This window comes from Moschus berezovskii, chromosome 7 (assembly GCF_049115385.1).
Source record: "Moschus berezovskii isolate FMDL1 chromosome 7, NW_MosBer_1.0, whole genome shotgun sequence".
NCBI lineage: Eukaryota > Metazoa > Chordata > Mammalia > Artiodactyla > Moschidae > Moschus > Moschus berezovskii.
In genome coordinates this window covers 96,132,671-96,151,536 of record NC_142466.1, presented here as the reverse complement: position 1 = coordinate 96,151,536, position 18,866 = coordinate 96,132,671, and the positions used below count along the sequence as shown (strand labels likewise).

At 45.1% G+C, this 18,866-nt stretch overlaps 1 protein-coding gene across 5 annotated transcripts in view; it reads left to right on the top strand.

Annotated features, from left to right (window-relative positions):
- SECISBP2 (SECIS binding protein 2) overlaps positions 1 to 18,866 on the top strand; it is a 38,701-nt gene that overhangs the window by 18,518 nt on the left and 1,317 nt on the right. For 4 of the 5 annotated variants that reach the window (XM_088838176.1, XM_088838174.1, XM_088838173.1 and 1 more), the window contains 7 exons: positions 614 to 746; positions 8,356 to 8,522; positions 9,216 to 9,363; positions 10,335 to 10,458; positions 11,083 to 11,303; positions 17,995 to 18,149; positions 18,471 to 18,663. In XM_088838176.1, coding sequence (XP_088694302.1) covers positions 614 to 746; positions 8,356 to 8,522; positions 9,216 to 9,363; positions 10,335 to 10,458; positions 11,083 to 11,303; positions 17,995 to 18,149; positions 18,471 to 18,663 — 1,141 coding nt within the window. Of the gene's footprint in view, positions 1 to 613; positions 747 to 8,355; positions 8,523 to 9,215; positions 9,364 to 10,334; positions 10,459 to 11,082; positions 11,304 to 12,168; positions 16,592 to 17,994; positions 18,150 to 18,470; positions 18,664 to 18,866 lie in introns of those variants that run through there. The other variant, XM_088838175.1, reaches the window with a different exon arrangement.

The window sequence follows — 18,866 nt, the reverse complement described above, 5'->3', positions numbered from 1 at the left end:
CGGCACTAGGGAAGAGAAAAGTGGCTGGAGGGCAGGAGTGGAGGCACTAAAGCACAAGAGACAGCATGCCCATACAGCCTCTATATAGTCTCAAAACCCATATCACGATTATTTCAGAAATAACATTTGTTTAGAGTATGTCTGACTTTGTGCCTAAATTTAGTACTTTGGACTTGTGTACCTTTTTTGTTGTGCCCCCATGATTTGATGGTAGTTTTGCTCACTTAGGCAGTTGGAGAACTAAAGGTGCTAATGAGGCAGTGGTACTAACCAGCTAGCCTCACACAGACTTTGTAGCCAGGGACTTTATTCCAGCCTTTGTTCCTTATCTGTAGATGTGTGCTGTTGTTTATTCATAATGGAGATGCAAACAGAAATGTCAGTGGTTTAATTAAACCAGCGTTATGAAAGGAGAAGAAGGAAATAAGCAACCTTGGTGGTAATATTGGCAGATAATTTGGAATTGATGGGTCTTTTCTTTAATTACTTTTAATTTCAAGATTTTTATAGTCTCTGTATTCGTCTTTTTTTATCCTTAATTATGGCTTTTTGTTATGAAAAGTGCAGTTTGTAAAATAAAGTATGAGTAAACTTCTGATTTTTAACTTTTTAGAATAATTTTAAAAATAGTAGAAAGAAAAGCCAGATTCCAGTACAGTTGGATTTGGGAGGAATGCTAACCGCACTGGAAAAGAAGCAGCACTCCCTGAATGCAAAGCAGTCCTCCAAACCAGTGGTATTCTCAGGTAAATGATTGACACCTCTTTCAGTAAATTATTTTGTGACAGTCTTCTCTTGTAATCAGAAGTTGAGTGAGTATAAAGTCGCTCAGTTGTGTCCAACTCTTTGCAGCCCCATGAATTATAGGCTGCCAGGCTCCTCTGTCCGTGGAATTCTCCAGGCCAGAATACTGGAGTGGGTAACTGTTCCCTTCTCCAGGGAATCTTCCCAACCCAGGGATCGAACCCAGGTCTTATGCATTGCAGGCGGATTCTTTACCATCTGAGCCACCAGGGAAGCCCAATCAAAAGTTATTGATATATAATCAAAATAGTGTAGTGCTGGAATAAGGATAGATGGAGACCAGTGGAATAGAATTGAGAATTCAGAAATAGACACACATATCTGTGGCCAGTGAATTTTTGATTAGGAGTGTTGAGTTTATTAAAGGGCAAAGAACAATCACTTAAAAAATGGTACTGGGACAACTGTTTTAGCATTTCCACATGCTAAAACAATAAAGTAGTACTGTTAACCTCACACCATGTACAAAAATTAACTCAAAATGGATCACATTTTAAATATGAGCTAAAACTTTGAAACTGTTAGAATAAATAAAACAGGATAAATCTTCATGACCTTGGATTAGATGATGAAGTTTCAGATAGGACTCCAAAAGCACAAACAACAAAAGCAAAAATAGGTGAATTGGATTTCATAAAAATTAAAAACTTGTGTACCAAATGATGTTATCAAGACAGTGAGAGAACAACTTACAGTGTGGGAGAAAATATTTAAAAATCATATATCTTATAAGCATTTAATATACAAATATATAAGAATTTCTAGAGTTCAGTAACTCTTACTACAAAATGGGCAAAGCTCTTGAAAGACTTTCCCCATTAGAAGATATACATATGGCCAGTAACACACAACAAGATGCTCAACACCGTTAGTCATTAGAAAAATACAAGTTAAAACTACGTGGAGGTAATTCTTCAAACTTACTTTGATAACTAATCAGAAATTTGGAAAATAACAATTGTTGGTGGGGATTTGGAGAAATTGGAACTATTGCTGATAACAACATTAAATGGTGTATTTGGAAAATAGTTTGGTGATTCTAGAACGCTAAGTAGAGAGTTGTGCACCTAGCAGGTGCACTTGTCTGAATGTATATGAAGGAATTAAAAACAGAAACTCAGTCACTTGTGTACCAGTGTTCATAGCAGCATTATTTGTGGTAGTCCAAATGTGTATCAACAAATGAATGGGTAAACAGAAGGTGGTATATCCATATAATGGAATACTCAACCTTAAAAAGGCAGGAAATTCTGTTGTAGAAAGAACGTAGGTTAGAGGGCTGAGGGGAGTAGGGACTGAGGAGCTACTGTTTAATGGGGACAGATTTTTATTTCGGGGCATGAAAAAGCTTTGGAAATGGGTAGTGGTGATGGTTGCAACAATATTTTGAACATAATTGATGCCACTGAATTGTGAAGTGAAGAATGGTTAAAATAGTGGTTTTTATGTCATATGTATTTCACCACAAAAATTTTAAAGTTAATTAAGTGTGATGGTTTTAAGAAATAGGTCTTATTAAAAGATGGGTTTTCCACTTGATGTGATGACCTGGTGAAAATCTTATAAGTGCCTTGTGCGGGTTATAAAGCTGCATTTGGTAGAAATAAATTACCTGCTTGTCCATGGGAACACAGCAGGTGGCAGTGTTAACTCCTTAGTGATGCAGTCATTTTCTCTGAATCATGCCTGAGAGCCAAGACAGCTAAAATTGGTAATATGTCATACAAAGAAATAATGCTCATTTGCCACCATAGTCTTGTAGATATGTTTCCCTCTGAGGTGGTTAAAATGTGAAAAATAGGATCCAAGGAAATGATGAAGCTTACTTTTTTTTTTTTCCTGAAGCATTTTAAAGCAATTCATCGTGTAATTTTACTTATAAACCCCTCATTCTGGTGATAATTTTATTATGGTATCAATCCTAGAAAGGATAAACATAATTTGTTTCCTCAAGGGAAGGGAAATAGAATATTTTTGTTTTTTGTGAAAATTTTCAAGCATCTGGAGAAGCTGAATAAAATCATGCAGTGAATACCCACGTACTCACCACCTAGATTGTACAGTTGTTCCTAATTTTTTTCAGTCACGTAACTTTTCCAGAGGTCAGGCAACTCTATCCTGCTGACTGTGAGTGTGTGTATGTGTGCTCAGTTGTGTGGCTGTTTGCACACATACAAAGAGTATGTGTAAGCTCACCAGACTCCTCTGTCCATGGAATTTTCCAGGCTAGAATACTGGTTTGAATTGCCATTTCCTACTTCAGGGGATCTTCCCGACCCAGGGGTCAAACCCATGTCTCTTGCGTCCCCTGCATTGGCAGATAGATTCTTTACCACCACACCACCTGGGAAGCAACCTGGATAATTGTAAAGTTTTATTAGAACACAGCCAACACACATTTATTTAGGTATTATCTGTGGCTGCTTTTGAACTAGAATGGCATCTGAGTGTTGTAGTACGCATATGCTCATTAGCTTAAAATATTTACTCTCTGGCCCTTTAAGGAAGTTTGCTGATCCCAATCTATCCATCAGTTTATCCAATGTCAATTTATTTGTATTTTATTTTTGCTGCATTTCAGAGTAACTTGCAGACATCAGTATATTTTACCCCCAAGCATGTATATCATTAACTAGAGTTCAATATTTGTGATTCTTATTTTCCTTTGGTGGCAAAATATGCATTTAATGACACGCACAGATCTTAAATGTTAACTTTGGTAACCCAAACTTCCGGCTGTGTAGAACATCATCAGCATCTTTGAAATTCCAGCCCCTTCCCATCCCATTCAGTCCCTGCTGCTACTTGCAGGCAACCAAGGTTCTGATTTTTTTTTCCTGCCATTTCCTGCCATAGACTGTTTTTTCTTGTTATAGAACTTAATATAAATGAAATCTTAGTTTGTTGGTAGAGGTGGGAGTTTTTTGAAGCCTAAAATTCTAAATGCTGTTTCTCATGTGGATTATTTTATATGGGCTGCTGATTGGTATAGTCAGCAGTTTCCTAAATAGCCTTCTCACAGGTATAGCAGAAGTAAGTCTTAGTGAGTTTCATAATGCCCTTAATTAAAAGCCCAGAGTGCAAATTTAAAATGCAGTTAATTTAGTCCAAGTATACGGTGGCTGAGGCACCAGTTGACAGCGTGTCCCTGAACCCAGTATTTCTTTTTCATGCAGTATCCCAGGACTGCCAGCAATGGCACTGCTGGGAGCAAGCTGAAAGTGCAGGTCCTGGGAACACCTCTGATGTGTTACACTTAGAACCACTTCGTATGGGATGGGCAATAGGTGTTTTTAACAAGCACACAGTGGGACTTTTGGTTTTGTTTCGTCCTTGTTTTTCACTTTTTGTGGTGGAACATTTGAAACAGTCAAAAGTAGAATATGATGAAGACTGCCACCATATGCCCATTACCCAGCCCCATCAGTTACCAACATTTTGCCCTGTTATTTTCCCCTGAAGTATTTGTAGACAAGTCATTTAACCTGTAACTACATTAGTCAGTATCTCTAATTGATGGTGATTTTATTTTTAATTGATCCATTCTGCCATTCTCCCTTCTAATAATAATAACGATTATTTTTTTGTTAGCATCTTGTATCCAGTCTGTATTTCAATTTCTTTCTCAGTGATTTTGGTGATTTTTTTTCATTTCAGCATCATATATCACATGTGTGAGTAATTCTTAAATGTATCAAAGCTTAGGATCACTGCCTTCTTAAGTATTGCTCCTTCAAAGTTACTTTGCTCAGCGTCTGTTTGGGAAAGGTCTGCAATGTTCAGTTCAGTTCATTTCAGTTCAGTCGCTCAGTCGTGTCCGACTCTCCGCGACCCCATGAATCACAGCACGCCAGGCCTCCCTGTCCATCACCAACCCCCGGAGTTCACTCAAATTCATGTCCACAGAGTCGGTGATGCCATCCAGCCATCTCATTCTCCGTCGTCCCCTTCTCCTCCCGCCCCCAACCTTTCCCAGCATCAGAGTCTTTTCCAGTGAGTCAACTCGTCGCATGAGGTGGCCAAAGTATTGCAGTTTCAGCTTTAGCATCAGTCCCTCCAATGAACATCCAGTGTTGATCTCCTTTAGAATGGACTGGTTGGATCTCCTTGTAGTATAAGGGACTCTCAAGAGTCTTCTCCAACACCACAGTTCAAAAGCATCGATTCTTCGGCGATCAGCCTTCTTCACAGTCCAACTCTCACATCCATACATGACCACGGAAAAAAACCATTGCCTTGACTAGACGGACCTTGGTTGGCAAAGTAATGTCTCTGCTTTTTAATATACTATCAAGGTTGGTCATAACTTTCCTTCCAAGGAGCAAGCGTCTTTTAATTTCATGGCTGCAATCAGCATCTGCAGTGATTTTGGAGCCCCAAAAAATAAAATCTGACACTGTTTCCACTGTTTTTCCATCTATTTCCCATGAAGTGATGGGACCAGATGCCATGATCTTTGTTTTCTGAATGTTGAGCTTCAAGCCAACCTTTTCACTCTCCTCTTTCACTTTCATCAAGAGGCTTTTGAGTTCCTCTTCACTTTCTGCCATAAGGGTGGTGTCATCTGCATATCTGAGGTTATTGATATTTCTCCCAGCAATCTTGATTCCAGCTTGTGCCTCTTCCAGCCCAGCGTTCCTCATGATGTACTCTGCATATAAGTTAAATAAGCAAGGTGACAATATACAACCTTGACGTACACCTTTTCCTATTTGGAACCAGTCTGTTGTTCCATGTACAGTTCTAACAGTTGCTTCCTGACCTGCATACAGGTTTCTCAAGAGGCAGGTCAGGTGGTCTGGGATTCCCATCTCTTTCAGAATGTTCCACAGTTTATTGTGATCCACACAGTCAAAGGCTTTGGCATAGTCAATGTTGGCCTTTCAGAAAAGTCAGGAAAGTGCTTGGCCAACCTCTGATTCTGAAAAATGTAGCTTCTTGGGGAGCCTGCAGGGAAGCATGTGAGCTACTAACTGAACGTTCTAGAGCTCCAGCCGAAGGTAAAAGCAAGAAAAGTGAGGGAACTACCTCTGAGGCTATATAAGGTGGCTCTTCTGTAGTGATATTCAAGTTGGACCTTTTAGATGGAATTGTATATGAAGTCCAAGACAATTTGGCAAGAAGTAGGGGCCCTCAATCAGATGATATTTTTAAGTAGCTTGAGGTTGTTAGATTGTAAGGTTGGTTATTGGGTTGTTGGATTTTGGTAGTATTGAAAGGACATTTTAGCCACAGATCCCAGTAATGTCCAGATACTGACATATCCATCATTTTTCTTTTTGTCATCAGTAATGGAACCATTCTTACCAGAAAAAGTAAAAATTTGCTAAGAGGAATTCAGAGTTTCTCTTTATTTTTAGATTCAGTTCAGTTCAGTTCAGTCACTCAGTCGTTAGCCAGTACCAGATACTCCTACAAGGGGCTTTCTTGCCAGAACACAACTTAAAGGCCTTTGGTGACTTATATTTATTCTGGAGCCCAGGTTTGGTCTTCCCAGCTGGCTGATCAGATTAATGAGGAGGTGAATGCTTTTACCAGCAGCATAGGGAAGAGTAACCTTGGCCACCTACCAGTGTCTTTAAGATGTGTTTCTGGTAGACAGCTTATAGTTGGAGCTTTCTGTTTAATCCAGGCTAAAAATCTCTTCCTTGTTGAGTGGGGTGCTTTGTTCATTCACGTTTAATTCTGTTGTTACTGTGGTTGGATTTACTGCTGTTCCTTTTTTTTTTCCCTGATTCTTTCATGTCTTAATTTATTCCTCTGTTGTTTAACTGTTTTCTTTTATGTTAAATAAATATATAATACCATTTCGATTCCTTTGATTTTTTTTTCCTTAAAAAAATTAATTTTCTTAAAAGTAAGAAAGTAAGTAGTTGCTTATAAATAAATCAAGCAACAAATTCAGTCCTTGTTTACCCAGAAACATTTATATTTTAGATTCATTTTTTGAAGGATCGTTTCACTGGATATAGAATTCTTGATGGACAGGTTTTCCCCCTCACTTCTTTAAATGTCATTCCATTGCCCTCCTGCCTCCATTGTTGCCAGTGAGATGTCAAATATTGCTTGTCTTGTTGTTGCACTTTCTGTGATGAGTTGTTTTTCCCTTGTTTTTGTTTTGACCTTCAGCAGTTTGACTATGATGTGTCTATGTGGGAATCTCTGTATATGTCCTACCTTTAGTTGAGTAATATTTATCCTGAGTTTGTCAATTGAAATATTAATTGAATTTGGGAAGTTCAGGGTCATTATTTCTTCAAAATATTTTGTCTTTTCTCTTTCCTCTCCTGGCACTCACATATACATACTAGTATATTTGTTGTTGCTCCACAGGTCTCTGGAGGCTCTTTTAAAATCTTTAAATTGAATGGTTTCTGTTGATTTATCTTCAAGTTTATTGATTTTTCTACCATCTCAAATCTTCTGTTGAGCCTCTCTCCTTTATTATTTGTATTTATTGAAATTCTGAGTTTATATCTAGTCTCACAGTTGCCTTCATTTCTTGGTCAGCTGGGAGCACTCAAAGATAGTTTCTGTTAACTTCCTTTTTTCTTTAGGTGGGTTATACTTTCTTGTTTCTTTGAAAGTTTCACAATTTTTTGTTGAATACTGACTTTTAGTTAATACATTGTAGCAACGGGTATTTTATTTTTTCCTTCTGAAAGTAGTGATTGTGATGGGGTGTTTTTTGTTTTGTTTAAGGAACTGCCTGGTCTGAATCTGGTGGCTGCCTTCCCCAGAGTGTGTGGTTGCTGATGTCTCTCCTTAGTTATTTTTTTCTTGTTTTTGTTTTTGGATTGCCTTTCCAGGAGTCACTCCTGTGTCTACGCAGTACTTTAAAAACATGTACCAAAATTAAGGAGGGTGGGTAAAATATATTTGGAAAAATACTGACGGTTGTTGAAGCTGGACAGTGAGTACATGGGTTTGTTGTTATACATTCTCTTTTTATTTGGTGTGTGTTTAGAAGTTTTCCTAATTAAAAAGTTGGGGGAAAGTAGGCACAACTTAACTATTCCCTTGGAACAGGAACAAGATGGGAAGTAGAGCAGAACCACAGTGTGCAGTGGAAGTGTTCGGAGCAGTGATCATGATCATGTATTTACTCTCTGCAGGGAATTTAGGAACGTATGTCTAGAAAACTCCAGAGAATCAACTCGAAATGTTGCTAGGATCTTAAAGGGCCTTTTAAGATAGCGAGGTAGAAGGTATACATATATATACATGAGGTAGAAGGATGCCAGTGGCCAACTTCTGCAAAGGCAGGGTAAGCTGAAAATGGTGGAGTAAAAGAGGCAAGCTACCCGGAAAAGCTCTTCATCAAAAAATGAGACCCAAACAGATCATCAGACTTAGTTGAAAAATGTAGGAGGTTTGATTATGGGGATAGGAAGCTGGTTCCCTCAGGGACGGTTTGATGGGGATGAGGAAGGTTGTGGGGATAGGTGGGCAGCACAGGGAGCCCCTGAGACAGATCTGCAGCAAGCCTGCCTCTGGGGCCTGGCAGGAGGTGGGTGGCAGCCTGAGCTGTGTGTCCCTACTGTGTTGCAGTTGGGGCAGTGCCCGTCCTCTCCAAAGACTCCATGTCAGGGAAGAAGGGCCACCGCCTTGCCCAGGTGAAGACCCCGCACAACCCGTTAGACTCCACCTCCCCCATGATGAAGAAAGGGAAGCAGAGGGAGGTCCCCAAGGCCAAGAAGCCAACCCCGTTGAAGAAGGTGTGTGGCGTTTTGTTTGAAATTGGGCGCAAGTAAACTTGTAGACTGCTGTATCCATTCTACTTCTTTTGACTCTTAGGTTTTTAGATTTCTAACATTTACTTATTTGAACCTGCTCTTAATCAAGATGCATGCATGAGTCTCTGAAAGATGATCCCTTGCTCTCCCTTCATGGTGTACAGAGCACCTCAGCTTCTGGTGCGGGGAGGCCTTATTTATTTATTCATTTCTTATTTTGGAGTGAGATGGACAGAAATCCAGAAATGGGGGGAGTCTGTTCTCATTTGCATTTTTACCCTCGTCCTACCCCGAGGCGTTGTGTCTGATGCTTTGATTTGGTAAATATAGGACGCTTCTGCCACATGTCTTTGATTTAACTCTCAAAGCAGCCTGTGGTGGTATGGCGAATCTCAGATAGAGGAAGGCGTGTCTTGCCTGGGGTCAGATTGAACTGCGCAGTTGCATCAGAGCCCAGGTCTCACATGCACTGCTGTGTCTCCCCAGGGGAGCCTGCTGTTCCTGGGTCAGGGGTGAGAGGACTGGGCTGCCCACAGGGAGGGGCAGGTGGCGGGGGGAGTAAGGGCACAAATAGGTACTGTGCCAGCCAGCTGAATGTGGGTGGCTTATTTCACAGACGAGCTTATTTTCAGATGTGAGTGTTTAGGTGTTTCTGTCGTTTATTTAACTTTAAAGATTATTTTGAAAGAGCGGCAAGAGAGAAAGCAGCAGCGTCTCCACGAAAATGCTCTGAGCCCAGCTTTTCCCAGTGACGATGTGCAGGATGTGCAAGATGAAGAGAGCGGCGGTGACGACCAGGTCCTCAGGCCGCCTGACGTGTTAGGTACTGAGTTCCATTGGTTTGCTTCTTAAAGAACCCCCCGGCGGGAGTAACCGTGTACAGAGCCAACTGTATGGCCTTTGCCCAACCCTGGTCCCTGTGTGGTAAAAGCAAGTGGGCCTTGGCCCTTGGGAATGCAGACGATTTTCAGTGTCCTAGCTCGACAGTAAGAGGACCTCCCTATGAACAAGTGGAGCTTCTGGTGCCTCTGCTTTTCGGGGCTGTGGGAGACAAAGGGGTGAAGCCCCTGGGCTTGATGTGTATGATACTCGATGGTCCTTGCAGTTTGAATCAGCCATGAGAATTAACACCTTTAACTGCAAAGCTGCTTGCCCACAAGTGTGTGAGACATGGTGTCATTCCAAAAAATGGGTTAAGTAAGCTTTTTATTGAATTATCTTTTTAGAACAGTACACAGATCATACCCAGTTCAGAAGCAGAATGGCCCCCGGGTTCCCATGATTCTGGTCCAAGGCCTCACCCCTGTCTGCAGTTCACCCATGAGCTTTCAGGCTTCATTCCAGGGGAATCTTGTGTGCTCTTCTGGCCAGCAGTATGTCTGTGGCCTGTAAAAGTAGTTACCAATTGTCAGTGCGGCATAGCATTCAGGTGTACAAACACGCCAGGTGGCATGTGGGTGTTGTGGGAGTTTCCACATGGACTTCATTAGAAGCAGAGATGCTGTGGCAGCTTGGGGTATATATATAAGAAATGTGAGCACACCTGCTGCTGGCATTGCCCCCTGGTGCCTCTCCAGCTTGAGTCCACTGCCATTCAGCCTAGAGGCCCCTGCCATACAGGCTGCCCAGGGTTTGATGAGCTACACCCATGGGTGGCGGAGAGGCCAGCCGCTGAGTCCGGTGCTCCAGCAACGCTGTTGTGGAGGCACTGTCGTATTTCTTGCCATGCACCCCTCAGTCTGTGCACCGAGCCCTGTGGGGGCCCTGCTGTGACTTCTTTCTCTGAAACTCCAGGGGAAACGAAAGAGTCTGTGTCCTGTGTTCCTGTGGCGGAGAGCAAGTCAGAGGAGCAGCTGGGAGCCGAGCCCCAGAAGGAGACGGAGGCCTGCCCCAAGATCCACAGCCGGCGGTTCAGGGAGTGAGTGAGCCGGGGCGTTGGGCTCACTCTGATCTTGGGTCTTGAGTTCTTTGCCTGCCATGCTCAGCACAGTAAAGCGGCCAGGCTGGGCTGTGGTGTTTGTGTCCTGCTGGTGGAAGGTGGCTAGGAGCTGGTCTTAACACATGCCAGGGCCACACAGTCTGCTCACGAGGGGTCTCTGGCCTCGTTCCGTGATCCCAGAGGTGCCCTTGAATCCGCGTTTGTGATTGGGAATGGGTAGTAAGGTGACCGCCCATGATCTGAGGTCCCTTTCTGTGTGTAATTTCTTAGGGTGCTCCTCCTCTTTCCCTCCCACTTTTCTTCAGGGTAGACTCTGCAGATGTTTGTCTTCATGAGGAGAGGTGCTTGGGAGTGGCTGCCCTGGGGATGTGGGGCCCAGAAGTCTTTGTCCCTTGTGGTTGGGGGTGGGGAGGTTGCCTCCATCAATATCTTTTATAAAATTCTGTCAGTCAGGAATCCTTCCTTTTTGACTGGCATTACTCCTCAAAGCATGATTTCTTGAGAGGAGCCGAACTGCCCACACCTCATCTGAGGTGTGCCGGGAGCAGCATGCCAGACTATCACAGCCAGAGGAAAGGTGACCGTGTCTAATGTTCCTTTCAGCTACTGCAGCCAGATGCTCAGTAAAGAAGTTGACGCCTGTGTTACGGACCTGCTGAAAGAGCTAGTTCGTTTCCAAGATCGTATGTACCAGAAAGATCCAGTCAAGGCTAAGGCCAAACGCCGACTTGTGTTGGGGCTGAGGGAAGTCCTCAAACACCTGAAGCTCAGAAAGTTGAAATGCATCATCATCTCTCCAAACTGTGAGAAGATACAGTCGAAAGGTAAGGGTCCCGTGTGGTCCTCAAGTGTGTGGCTCCTGCAGTACACGCCCTCTGGCTACCACACCCCCATCAGCCACTTGGGGTTGGGGACCTTGGAAGTGCAGTTCGTTTCATTTCGTTTTAGTTGAGTTTTTTTAAAATTTATTTTTAATTGGAGGATAATTGCTTTACAGTTTTGTGTCGCACGTAAACATGAATCAGCCAGAGGTATACGTATGTCCCCTCCTTGAACTTTCTTCCTGCCTCCCACCCCAAACCATCCCACCCCTCTAGGTTGTCACAGCACCAGGTTGAGCTCCCTGCGTCATACGGCAAATCCCCACTGGCTGTCTGTTCTACATATTTGTTTCCTAAGTTCGTTGGATCACCAAGTGAGCAGCTGGGCCCCTGTGGTCTTCACGACATGGTTCAGGCTGGCCCACGCGGACCAGAGAGGGTGTGTCACCCTCGTGCAGCAGGCCAGCTGCAGTGCTGCTTTCCTCTGGAGCTTTGGGGGGTGGTCCCTCATACCACAGAGATTTCGTGACTGGCAGCTAGGCAGTCTCTGCATTGGGCTTTTCCTCCATGTGTGACTAACTCGTCTGTCCACTTACTAAAGGTGTGGGTTTGTCCAAGCCCTTGGCCATCTTAGTGATGCTGGAAGGTTGGTTCTCTTTTTCGGCGTGTGATGTGCTGGGTGAGGTGACCAACAGACGGATGTCTGACATCTCACTGGCCCTCAGCTGACCCACTTTGTGTCCTCCTTGGGGTGCGCAGTAGAGGGGCTGTTAGGAGTGGGATGCCGTCACTCAGATGCCGGTCCTCCGTCTTAGTCTAACGTTCAGACCCCTCCTCTGGTCCTGTTGCTATCTCCCATGGTGTATAGTTCCACTTGGCTGCACCAGCGCTTTCAGGGAACCAGTCCAGATCCCAGTGCTGCATCTTTCTGGTTGCTGTTTCCAGTCTCAACACTCGAGGTTTCCTGACTTGTCTGCGGCATCCAGGGGCCCTTGGGCAGCAGCTGGACCTGCTCATGGCCAGCCCCATGGACTCATCCCCATCCTAGCTGGAGGCAGTTCCAGTCCCTGCCATCGGAAAGGGCTCTCAGGTTTGTCCCTTTTGCTGTACACTGGCAGTGTCCTGACCGCAATCCCATGGCAGACTCTGGGCTTTACACGAATCACCCCTCCAGCTCTCAGCCAGCTGCCTGACCCCCCCCCTTAAAGTAGTGGGTGCTTCAGGCATTCTGCGGCTCCTCCTCTGGGGCCATTCGAGCTCTGTGCCTCCCATGCAGCTGTCCCCCTGGGGATGTGTCTTCTGGTGGGCTGTGCTGTTTGCTGTCTCTCACATACTCCCTTGTCTTGCGGCGCGTGCATCCCCCCATCAGTGGCTTACGAGAAAAAATGGCAGGATGTCTAGAAGATGGTGCTTGAAATCCAGTCTTTCCAATTTCTGACCTTTATTTCTTTTCTCCCTTCTCTCTGGATGCTTGTGGGAACGTCCCTGTGCCCATGGTTGTGAGAGGTGGGATGGCTTACAGGCAGTGTGCTTAGTTCTGGGACACGCTGCTGGGTTTGTGCTCTGAATCTCTCTCCTGTTGGTCCTCTCTTGGCTTCCCCTAGAAATGTGTTGCTCGGATGCTGGGTCTCCTGCACTGTCATCCACCTGGTAGTTTCCTTCTTTTCAGCTCTTCGATTCTGTTTTCTGTAAGGATTCTTCAGTTGTGCTTCTTAATCTTTTATTTCTACTGTTATTTTTAATTTCTGGGAGCTATTTTTATTGTTCTCCAAAGTTCCTATGTTTGTAGCTATTGTTTCGTGGAGGCGTTTCTTCCCTGAGAATCATAGTGATGTGAAGGTCCCTTCTCCCTGCACAGCCTCCCTGCCCACGTGGTTTGCTTTTTGGGCTCATGGTGGAGGTTTCTGCAGATGCCCAGGTCTGCTTGTCTGTTTGTCTTTAGCAGCTGCTAAAGCTGACTAGGGACTTCACTGGTGACTGAGTGAATCCCCCTACCAGTGCCGAAGACTTGGGTTCGATCCCTGGGTGGGGAAGATCCCCTGGAGTAGGAAATAACAACCCACTCTAGTATTCTTGCCTGGGGAATCCCATGGACAGAGGAGCCTGGTGGGCTACAGTCCAGTGGGTCACAAAGAGTTGGACTCAACAAGTGACCAAGCAACAACAAAGCTGACTAGAATTCTGGGGGTGAGGCTAGCACTTAAAGGCTTTGAGCTGCATTTGAGAGCAGTGGTTCTCGAACTGTAGTGAGCATCAGAGTCACCTGGGAAGCTGATGAAAACATAGATTTCAGAGTTTCTCCCTGAGCAGGTCCAGTGGACCCCAAAATTTGTATTTCTAGTAAGTTCTTTAGTTGCTGCTGCCACTTCAAAGACCCCAGGCTAGAACGTCTGCTGTGGGATGGCGACTGGGCTGCTGCTCTGTTGGAAAGCACTGTACAGGGTGCATCTCTGATGCCATGTTTCCTGGGGAAGAATTCTTACTTTCTACTGGGAGTCTGGGGTGAAGGGGTGGAGGCTTTGACCTCTACCCTATGACCATGAACTTATCCTGACATTCATGGTTAGAAGTGTGGCCCAGTGTCCTGCAGATCTGCTGCCCTGCTGCACCACAGGCCCAGCACCAGGGTGTTGGTTGAGTGAAGCAGGTCTGGACACCAGCTTGCTGTCACCTCATCTGAACTCCACACTGTCTCTCAAATGCCTGGTGCTGCCAGTTAGTTGCCGAGCTCTGGGGTATGAATTCTAGGGTAAAGATGTTTTCCCACTGGTGCTTCTAGGCATATTCCCGCTAGTGGCTTAGGTCAGCTGAGTCACCTGTTTGTGTTTGAGCTTCCAACATTTTTTTACTCGTCTCAGAGTCTCCTGTGGATTTGCATCTTTAAAGACAGACCAAAAACCGGGCATATGTGTATTCAGTTGGTGGTCCTCCTTCCGCCTTGCTCTTTCTCTAAGCCCCCGCTCCTCTGGTCGTGCCAGAGAGTGGAGCTGAGAGGGCATCTTAAGGATTTGTTAATGCATTTTAAATACGTTGTTTACTCATTCATTCCTACCTATTTTGTTTGTTTGTTTTTTGCCTTGAGGCATAAGGAACTTGATTACATGTTCTAGGAATGTTTTTTCCTTAGTTAAGACAGCCAGTAGATTGTGGTCATTTTAAAGGTAAAATTGAGTATTATGGCCTAGGATTATGTTGAAATACTATTATTTGCTCAGAGTGGCATTTTGCCTAATAATTCTGAACTCAAATTTGAAATGGGAATTGTTGATCGGATATAACATTTACTTGTTTTGTGTCGCTGTGAAACTTTGAGAAGCTGGCACTTGGAGATATTTTTCAGCTCTCATGAGTGACGGCTGGGAACAGGGCTGAGCAAAATCATTGAGACTTGGCTGCTGCATCAGGGAAGGCGGTGCACACCTGCAGCATCTTCTCTGGGGGGGAGTCAGACAGGACAGGCTGAATTCCCCAAAACGAGATGTAGCGACACATGTAAAGTGTCGTGTCATCATAGAGATGAACACTCAGGATTTTTATTGGAGCTGGTCACAAGGGCACCCTCTGCCACGCAGGTCCCCACATTCCAGACTTGCAGAAGGAAAGCCAGTGTTTAGTGTAATCTGTATATGCATTTTGGGAACAGTAGTCACTCTTACCAGATGGGGTCACAGGGGCACCCCCAAAGTCCAAGTTCAGGCACCAGCCAAGGGTCAACCAAGTAAGCTGGCCTTTTTCAGGAAAGCAGCCATCTGGCCAGTCTTGTTATAGCTCTTTTCTGCACACTGCTCAAATAGCCTCTGTGATCAGTTCCTGAGCTGGGGTGGACACACAGTTGAGTCACCCTTGAGTGAGAGACCACGGAGCTGACGTTTAGGAGAGTTGTTCAGTCTCCCATTGGAAACATTTCGCTGTAAGGAACGCAGCCATCACCTAACCTCTGGTCCTGCGTCCCCCTTTTCTCCACCTGCCTAGGAGTGAATTTTCTTTAAAGTTCATATCCCCAGAAGTTGCTTCCTCATCACCTTTGATCTCTGCGGTTAGATCTGGGGAGGGGATGGACAGATTAAAAGGACGTGGGGCTTAACCATTAATTCCCTAGTAATCAGGTGTGGAATGAATTCCCAGTTCCCCCAGTCATTAAGTCATGTCCAGCTCTTTGTGACCCCATGGACTGCAGCACGTCAGGCTTCCCTGTCCTTCACTGTCTCTCAGACACATGCTCAAACGCATGTCCATTGAGTCAGTAATGCCATACAACTGTCTAATCCTCTGTTGCCCCCTTCCCCACCTGCCCTCAATCTTTCCCAGCATCAGGCTATTTTCCAGTGAGTCGGCCTGTCATAATCAGGTGGCCAGGGGATTGGAGCTTCAGCTTCAGCATCAGTCCTTCCAAAGAATATTCAGGGTTGATTTCCTTTAGGATTGACTGGTTTGATCTCCTTGTTCTCAAGGTACTCTGAAGAATCTTCGCCAGCACCATAGTTCGAAAGCATCAATTCTTTAGTACTCAGCCTTCTTTATGATAGGTCCAACTTTCTGTATAGTCCAACTTTGACATCCATACATGATTACTGGAAAAGCCATAGCTTTGACTCTTTGGACCTTTGTGTAGGCAGTGATGTTTCTGCTTCTTAATACACTGTCTTGGTTTGTCATAGCTTTTCTTCCAAGGAGTAAGTGTCTTTTAATTTTGTGGCTGCAGTCACCATCCACAGTGATTTTGGAGCCCAAGAAAATAAAATCTGCCACTGTTTCCACTTTTTCCCCCTATCTGTTTGTGATGGGACCGGATGCCATGATCTTAGTTTTCTGAATGTTGAGTTTTAAGCCAGCTGTTTTACTCACCCTCAGCAGGAGGCTCTTTAGTTCGCTTTCTGCCATTAGAGTGATACCATCTGCATATCCAAGGTTGGGTGTGCATTTGAGAAGTTGTTCTTTTGAAAGAAAATTAGGTAATCATATATAATTAGGTACCAGGTGATAAGAGATCTTAGTTTTTTCTTTCTCCTGCAGATGTTGTGTGTTCCCTCAAGAAGTGGTCAGTTTGCAGAGGAACTGGGGTGGGGTCACACTGCCTCTGGGGGACACTGCAGCCCCCACAGGCGGGCATGCTGCTTCCTCCCAGCCTCCGCCGGTCTTTGGGTGATTCTGTTAGCATTTTCTTGTGAGGCAAGGCTGAGCATGTTTCCACTTGTTTCAGGGCTTGGCATTTTCTGTGAATTGTTGATTATTTGCCCATTTGTCTTTCAGGATGTCAGTCTTCTATATTCACATATACTTTTTTTTTTTTTTTAATAATAAGAGCCACTTTGGTTAAGAATTATGAATGTTTTTTCAGTTTGTCACATGCTTGTTTTTCTTTAAGCCTCTTTTGCCATTCAGAGATTGGGTGTGTATATGTGGATATTTTTTATCCTTGTTTTTCTTGCTTATAGATTTTATGTTATTCCTCAACAGCTTCTTACTCCAGGGTTATTAATTTTTTTTAATTCAGTTTTTTTCCTTGTTCTTCTATGTTTTCAATTTTATTTATTTAGGTAGAATGCATTTCAGTCTTGAAAGGATTTTTGCAGAGGCTGACCCCTCTGTCTCTTTGCACTTTCTGTGCTTCAGGGGACTCTTGCCAATCTGCTTAAGTGCCACACATTCGGGTGATTTCTGGGCCTTCATTCTGTCATACTGTATCCCATAATATACGTTCTTACAGTTCTGTAGCAAGCTTTACTATCTGGAAATGCTAGCCTGACATTAATTTCCTTTTTCAAAAGGTCATTCTCATTTTGTGTATTTTGTATTTCTCAAAAAAAAGTCCAATTTAGAGTAAGTTACAGTATTAAAGAGTTTTAGGTTAACATAGCATTGACATATAATCATATTGGTTCGTTCCATCCAAGAGCATAGATGCCTTTGGCTTAGATTGTCTTTTGTGTTTCACTAGCATGTTGAGGCTGCTTTGTAAATCACTCACGTTTCTTGCTACATTTATCCTTACCTGTTGTAGCCTTTGGTTGCACTTGCACATGGAATCACCTCTCCCATTCTGCGTTCTAGCTGGCTGATGTTTGCACGTGTATGGGTGGTTTCTATGTTACTCATGCACAGATGCCCAGATGTGACTCTCTTGTTGGTAACAGCTTGTCAGTGTTGCTGGGTTTCTGACTCCGCGTGAGCGTCACTCACACACAGAGCTTCTTCACCCTCTCTGCTTGCAGTGCCACCCCTACCCTCCCTACCTTCCTCCTACCAGGCTGGTGTCTCACTGGGAGGCAGGGTAGGATCACTCCGTGAACTCCCTGGGCTCCGGGTTTCCATTTTTTTAAGTGGGTACCGCCTCCCCTCTTAGGGTTTTGTGAGGATATAGGAGCCAACCCACCCAAGGCCATTAGACCCAGACTGGCACACAGTATTCAGCGAACATGGCTAAGGCTTCCTTGTCCCGTTTCACACAGCGCCAGCTACTGACTTGATGTGGACATATTTTATAGTTGAACAGTTGATTGCTTCCATGTGGCCGAGTAACAGTGTACTTCCACCGCAGTGACTGGCTTTCCCGGTGAAACCTGGCCTGGGGCACTGGCTTGAGTGAGGAAGTAGCTGGGAGTGTCACCCTCCATTGGCAAGAGCTCTTGGCAGCCAGAGCTGCCAGTGCGCTCCTGGGATGCCCTCCCCTGTCATTTCCCTGTCCTCCGAGCAGGTGGGCTGGACGACACCCTGCACACCATCATTGACTGCGCCTGCGACCAGAACATCCCCTTTGTGTTCGCTCTCAACCGCAAAGCTCTGGGACGCAGCCTGAACAAGGCTGTTCCCGTCAGCGTGGTGGGCATCTTCAGCTACGACGGGGCCCAGGTGAGGCGGGGAGGGGGTGCTGGCCTGTCTGCTCTGGGAGGAAGTCAGGGGGGACGGAGGTTGTCTGCACTTCACTGGCAGAGTAGCCCTGAGCCCCAGGGGCCCCAGTCCTGAAAGCAGTAGCCTCGGTGGCCTGGTTTCCTTAAAAACCCAGAAGTGTGATTCCAATTTAGCTCTGGGCTCAATGGTGCCACAGAGGAGCCTCAGGAAGGCCTGAGGGCAGCACCCCGGTACACAGGCGGGCATCACCCCCCTTTCCCTGTAGACGGTGCCTTCATCAGTTTGCAGGCGATCTCATTGGTCCTCTGGTTTCTGCTCAAGGACCAGTTCCACAAGCTGGTGGAGCTGACGATGGCGGCCCGGCAGGCCTATAGGACCATGCTGGAGAGTGCGCGCCAGGCGCCACCGGGTGAGCTCAGGCCCTGCACCCCTGCCAGCCCAGCCGATCAGGGCCCCAGCTGCCCTGCGGAGGACAGCCCCCCGGCCCCCACTGGAAAAGAGGAGCCACACTACAGTGAGTGCTAGCTCTTCATCAATGCCGATTAAACAGGGCACCCAGGAGAGCAACATGGCCTCTGTGGCAAAGCTAGCTGCCGAAGGCCTTGTTAAGCCCTGACCCTTGTTTAAGAGGTGGTCTCAGATGTGGGAGGGGAGGGCTGGTCAGTGGTACCTCAGACAGAGCTTCCTTGGGTCACATGGCACCCAGAGGGCAGCCAT